This window comes from Mobula hypostoma, unplaced genomic scaffold (genome assembly GCF_963921235.1).
Source record: "Mobula hypostoma unplaced genomic scaffold, sMobHyp1.1 scaffold_79, whole genome shotgun sequence".
Taxonomy (NCBI): domain Eukaryota; kingdom Metazoa; phylum Chordata; class Chondrichthyes; order Myliobatiformes; family Myliobatidae; genus Mobula; species Mobula hypostoma.
Window position 1 is genome coordinate 264485 of NW_026948227.1, and position 7026 is coordinate 271510.

A 7026-nucleotide genomic window follows, 5' to 3' on the forward strand; every position below is an offset into this window, starting at 1 on the left:
CTTCTAAAAGCTTCCTAATAGTTTTTGCTCTTCTGTTAGCCCTCTCTTTGGCTTTTATGTTGGATTTGTCTTCTCATTTCAGCCATGGTTGTGTCCTCCTGCCTTTCCAATGCTTCCACTTCTTTGGGATGTATCGATCACTCAGCTCCCGAATTGCTCCCAGAAACTCCAGCCATTGCTGCTCTGTTGTCACTCCTACCTTTTCCCTTCCAAACAAGATTGACCAGCTTCTCTGTCATAGAAACATGGAGAAGTTCAGTTCAGAAACAGGGTATTTGGCCCATCTAGTCAATGATGAAAAATCATTTAAGCTGTCTAATGAAACTACCAGCACTGGGACCATCACCCTCCACACCCCTACCATCCTGGCTCCCATCCAAACTTCTTTAAATGGTGAAACTGAGCTCATATTCACCACTTGTGCTGGCATCTTATTCCGCACTCTCACAACCATTTCAGTAAAGAGCTTTTCAAAATGTTTCCATTAAATTTTCATCTTTCCCACTTACCCATGACCTCTGGTTGTTATCCCACCCAACCTCAATGGAAAAAGCTGCTCGCATTTACCTTATCTATACCCTCATAATTTTGTATACTTCTAACAAACCTTCAAAGCAATGTATAATTTCCTTGTTCATGTTTAGAGCCTTTCTTGGATGTATAAGATGATGAGGGACAATGATCGTAGGGATAGCCAGAGGTTTATTCCCAGGGCTAAATGGCTAACACGAGGGGGCATAGTTTTAAGGTGCTTGGAAATAGATACCGAGGGGATGACAGGGGTAGGTTTTTCACACAGAGAATGGTGGCTATTCGTGTTTCAGTTACTGTGGGGCCAGGAACCCATGGAATTCAATGGGAACAGGGAATAAATACCAATGGAGAGAGTCAAACTGAGCCAGGTCACAGATTGGAGATGGCAGAAATGCCCCATTCTTATAGAGACAGGAAGAGCATCAGAGAGTTTGATGGTCATTCCAGATACCAGCACTGTGCCCAGTTAGAAGATGATTTCTGTCTCCAACTACGGTTGAATTTCGCTGAAACAGTGTGATGCCAGACCAACCGTGACAACTCATGATCTCATCTGAAATGTTGTCCTTCACCCATTGATGGATTTTGTTAATCTTTTTACAGGTTAAAAATGACAAGGAATTTGTCTATGGGAACCTCGAACACAATACGCCGGTTTTGCTGTCTCTGTCCAGAAATTTAAGAAGTGGAGCGAGGGATTCAATCAACTATCCTTCCTGCTCAGACTGTGGGGAGGGATTCACTCAATGATCTGACCGACTGGCACGCCCCTCATTTTACACAGGAGAGAGGCTGTTCACCTGCTCAGACTGTGGGAAGGGATTCACTCTGTCATCTGACCTAATGGCACACCAGCGAGTTCACACCGGGGAGCGGCTGTCCACCTGCTCGGACTGTGGGAAGGGATTTACTTCGTCATCTCAACTGAAGGTACATCAGCGAGTTCACACTGGGGAGAGGCCGTTCACCTGCAAAGACTGTGGGAAGGGATTCACTCGGTCATCTAACCTAATGGCTCACCAGCGAGTTCGCACCGGGGAGAGGCCGTTCACCTGCTCGGACTGTGGGAAGGGATTCACTTCGTCATCTCAACTGAAGGTACATCAGCGAGTTCATACTGGGGAGAGGCCGTTCACTTGTTCAGTGTGTGGGAAGGGATTCACTCAGTCATCTCAGCTGAAGGTACATCAGCAAGTTCACACCGGAGAGAGGCCATTCACCTGCTCAAACTGTGGGAAGGGATTCACTCAGGCATCTCACCTACTGAGACACCAGTCAGTTCACACCAGAGAGTGGCCATTCACCTGCTCAGACTGTGGGAAGGGATTCACTCAGTCATCCGCCCTAATGGCACACCAGCGAGTTCACACTGGGGAGAGGCCGTACACCTGCTCAGACTGTGGGAAGGGATTCACTTGGTCATCTGACCTAATGGCTCACCAGCGAGTTCACACAAGGGAGCAGCCGTTCACCTGCTCGGAATGTGGGAAGGGATTCACTACATCATCTCAACTGAAGGTACATCAGCGAGTTCACACTGGGGAGAGACCATTCACCTGCTCAGACTGTGGGAAGGGATTTACTTGGTCATCGAATTTGAAGGCGCATCAGAGAGTTTACAGTGGAGAGAGGCCATTCACCTGCTCAGATTGTGGGAAGGGATTCACTTCGTCATCTCAGTTACTGAGACACCAGTCAGTTCACACTGGAGAGTGGCTGTTCACCTGCTCGGACTGTGGGAAGGGATTCACTTCGTCATCTCAACTGAAGGTACATCAGCGAGTTCACACTGGGGAGAGGCCATTCACCTGCTCAGACTGTGGGAAGGGATTCACTTCGTCATCTCAGTTACTGAGACACCAGTCAGTTCACACTGGTGAGAGGCCGTTCTCCTGCTCAGTGTGTGGGAAGGGATTCATTCTGTCGTCACAACTAAAGGTACATCAGCGAGTTCACACTGGGGAGAGGCCTTTCACCTGCTCAGACTGTGGGAAGGGATTCACTTCATCATCTCAGTTACTGAGACACCAGTCAGTTCACACTGGTGAGAGGCCGTTCACCTGCTCAGACTGTGGGAAAGGATTCACTTCGTCATCTCAACTTAAGGTACATCAGCGAGTTCACACTGGGGAAAGACCATTCACCTGCTCAGAGTGTGGGAAAGGATTCACTCAGTTAATCCACCTGCAGAGACACCAGCAAGCTCACACTGGGTAGAGGCCGTTCACCTGCTTTGGTTGTGGGAAGGGATTCACTCAGTCATCTCAACTGCAGAGATACCAGCGAGTTCACACTGGGTAGAGGCTGTTCACCTGCTCAGACTGTGGGAAGGGATTCACTCGGTCATCTCAACTACAGAGACATCAGTGTGTTCACACTGGGGAGAGGCAGATCTCCTGCTCGGACTTTGGGAAGAGATTCTGTCAGCCAAATCAATCAGGTTTGCATCATTGAGTTCACACTGGGGAAACCTGTTCAACCGCTGTGAATGTGGGAAGCGATTCACTCAGTCATCTAACCTTGTAACTCTCACTTCGACTAGCAGTTTAATGTGGGGGTCGATAGCTCCAGGCCCGGCCAATCTTAAGAAATCTCGTTTGGGTGGATGCTGCACGATGTGTCCCCCGTTACAAATCAGTACCCCAAAATAACAAGCAGCACACAATATGTGATTAAATAATTGAGAATTATAATTCTTATTTTGACTATAGGGTTAGTAAAGAAAACAAAATAAAGAAAAAGGGCCCACTCTCTCCATTCACATCTTCTCATCTCTCCCTGGCAAAAGACCATGAAAATCTCTCTTCCAGACTCACAAGAAAGAACATTTCTCCCATTGGATAGCCCCGCACTCCAAAACCCTGTTATCTCTAGTCGTAACCTAAACATTACTGCTACAGAGAAACCATTACCTCAGCAGTGAACCATTGCAGAGAGGCCATTACATTAGCAGTGAAACCTTACAGCGTGTTACACTTGTGACACACTGCCGGGTTCACACTGGGGAGAAAGTTTCAATAAGCTGCATGCTGGATATTTGTCCATCACCGTTGCTGAATGCAATTTCGAGAGTGACTGTCGGTGCTGAACTCTGCAATTATTGCTGCTGCTCACCACACCCAGTTCTGCACCCTGGTCACTGGGCATGGGAGGAGTTTCTTCTGCTACATATTCACCTTTAATGGGACTGGAGTTTAATATTCTGCACCTGTGACAAATTAATCAGTTCTATTTTAACCTCTGTCTTTGGTACTTACCGTGTTTATAACACAACCAGTGTACTCAGGCCTGCAGGACCCAGCCAGTGATTCAGTTCCACAGCAGCCCTTTTGAATCCTCCCCTGTTGTTCATCTCTCACTCTCCCTGCGGGATGGGTCCCAGTCACCACTGTGTGGGTGAAGAGGTTTCCCTTGAATTTTCTGCAGACTGAAGAAGTCGAGCTGACTGCAGTTCTGTCTGAGATGTTCTTTGCCCCTCAAATCTCTGGGCTGAGAAAGAATGACATTGGGAGTTAATCTCCTTATTCAGGGCTCATTTCCACATGTGGGTCATTTTCCCTGCTTCTAAAGGGTTGTTAGAAAACACCACTCTCCTCTAAAGACTGAAAGCAGAATGGGAAACCATTAGTTGGATGTTCAACGGACTCGGGGTCAGAAACCAGAGGCTGGTCTGCACAGAGCAGAGTTTGGGGCTCTGGACGATGGTCGGTATAAGAACGTATGATGAGGAGAAGGGAATCAGCAGCGGGGTGTGGCAACGAATGACAGAGTAGCAACATTTGGAAGCTGATTGACAGAGAAAATCTTTCCATTGTCTGACTGACGATACAAACAACACCAGTGGTGAGGTGCTCCACTGGTCGAGGAATATGTGTGTGTTGGGAATGGTTTTATCTATTGAGGGAGTTGTACCTGTTGTTTATCCTGTAATATTATATCTGGATGGTTCTTATGGATTGTCCTATCTGAAATAATGTATTGATTATCTTATAATTTGTAAGATTTTGACTCTGAAACTGAATCAGGCGTGAATTTATGGTGCTCAATGAAATTATGGTGGTCATTCATGAGTTTATATTTTGAAGTAAGATTTTGGTGAATAATATTTGCCACTTGACCTTTGTACCTTTGTAAGTAATCAGATTGAGTTAAACTGCTACAGCATCCTGGAATGTGTTGGATCGTGTCTGGTTTCTCTTGTCATTATCTGCACTTACTGCCTTGTTTGTTTGTATTTCATGCATTTTCAATTTTGTTTTTCATTTTCTTAACCACCTTGTCCTGTATTTCTGCAAGGAACCCTCTGTTTCTGGGAAGAGGTCTCCAAAACTCAGTCAGGTGCTCGATGCTTCCCTGTCACCATCTAGTCTGCTCAGATCGTTGGGATGTCTCCCATGGAGGGTCATATTCATTCCACTGGTTAATGTTTTCTTCCATAGTGATGATTCATTTTTCTGAGTTGGCCTCTCATTTAAGTTTCTGGTCTGTATTACTTATCACAATTGCATATACACACATGGAGTGCTGAATCGTGTTCATTTTTGATGAAAATATATACTTTCAAGTTGTATCTGACTGTTGTGTGATTTCTTTTTCATGTGTGTTATTTCTCTTCCTCCTTCTGTCCAATCTAAGTGGGTTTGAGTGTAAATAGTCTTTTCTAAAGTTATCATTTCAGTTCTTAGTTATCTTTGTAAATTTTGCTGATTGAAATGGGACCAAGATATTTTAATTTTAAAAAATGTCAATGTTGGTATTGATGAAAGTGTTTATTGTCATTGTTGTATTTGTTAACTATTGAGCTCTGTTTGGCAGGTTTTTTTTAAGCCTTGAACTAAATTTTGTCAAAGGTTTTCCCTATTTCGCACTACTTTTTATTTTCTTTGCTTGTTGATATTCCAGATAGGTGGGTATCAAGAGTCCCAAAGAGGGGTCTTGGCCCGAAATGTTGATTCCCATCCATAGATGCTGCCTGACATGCTGAGCTCCTCCAGCACTTTGTGTGTAGTTCTCTAGATTTCTAGCATCTGCAGGTCCTCTTGTTTCCCAGATACTTATATATTTGTTGAAAGAACAATCTAATAGTGGGGTGTGTGTCTCTGTTGGTAAAATATTAATTAAAATCATTAGAAAGAGGTGGCATTGGGTTGGAAGGTGTAGAATCTGTGGGTAGAATTAAGGAACAGCAAATGTGAAAACAAAGATCCCTGATGGGAATTGTATAGAGACCTCCAATCAGTTGTAAGTATCTGGTCCACAAATTACAATGGGAGATAGAAAATGCTTGCCAAAAGGGCAATGTTACAATAGTCATGGAGGATTGTCATGCAGGTGATAAGGAAAATTAAGTGTGTTGTTCTCAAGAGGAGGAATTCCTAGAATGCCTACAAGATGCTTTTTTAGAGCAGCTCGTGGTTGAGCCCACTTGGGGATCAGCTATTCTGGATTGGGTGTTGTAATGAACTGGAATTAATTAGGTCACTTACGTTCAAAGAACCCTTAGGGGCAAGTGATCTAAATATGATCAAATTCACCCTGACATTAGAGAAGGAGAAGCTCAAGTCAGATGTGGAATAAATGTGAGGCTGCTTAACAAGATCACAGCTCATTGAATTACAGGAAACATACTTGTCTGGATCGAAGGTTGCCTGACTGATAAGGGAAAAAGAGTCAGAATAATGTGGGCAATTCTGTTTTGCTGTCGGTAACTAATGGTGTTCCGTAGGGGTCAGTATTGAGACCGCATCTTTTCATGTTAAATCTGAATCTTTTGGATAACTGAATTGATACTTGGGTAATTAACTTTGCAGCTGATACAAAGGTAGGTATGGGACAGGTAGTTTAGAGCAAAGCGGGAGCCTGCAGAAAGACTACGATAGGTTTGGAGAACAGGCAATGAAGTAGCAGATGAAATATAGTGTCCGGTCATGTACAATTGGTAGAAGGAATAAGGGCGTAGGAAAAAATTTTAAATGGGAGAAACTTGAAGAATCACAAGTGTATCAGTACTTGGGAGTCCTTGAGCAGGAGTCCCTAAAGGTTTGCTTGCAGATTGAGTTGATTAAGGATGACAACTGTAATGTTTGCATATAAGAGCAAGGATATGACACTGTAGCTTTATAATGCATTGGTCAGATTGCTGTTGGTGTATTGTGAGCAGTTTCTGAACTCTTACCTGAGAAAAAAAAGATGTGCTCGTATTGGATCAGGTCTGGAGAAGGTTCACGAGAATAATTCCAGGAATGAAAGGGTTAATGTATGAGGAGCGTTAGATGGCTTTGACCCTGTACTCACTGGTTGAGAAAGAAGAGTGGGGATCTCATTTAAACCTATTAAGTATTTAAAGGCCTCGACTGAGTGGCTATGAAGAAGATGCACCCTACACGGTGTGAGTCTGGGACCAGAGGCCACGGCCTCAATGTATAGGGCATCCACTGACAGCAGAGATGAGGAGGAATTTCTTGAGTCAGGGAGTGGTAAATCTTCGGAATT

The 7026-nt window shown here is 44.3% G+C and overlaps 1 protein-coding gene across 1 annotated transcript; it reads left to right on the plus strand.

The window, feature by feature from the left end:
- Nucleotides 1-1284: 1284 nt before the first annotated feature.
- LOC134342034 (zinc finger protein 229-like) lies at nucleotides 1285-6979 on the plus strand (the record flags this gene model as incomplete). The annotated part of the gene is made up of 1 exon (XM_063039972.1): nucleotides 1285-6979. A coding segment is annotated over one exon (1467 nt), but the record flags the coding sequence as incomplete, so codon positions are not given.
- Between the last annotated feature and the right edge of the window lie 47 nt (nucleotides 6980-7026).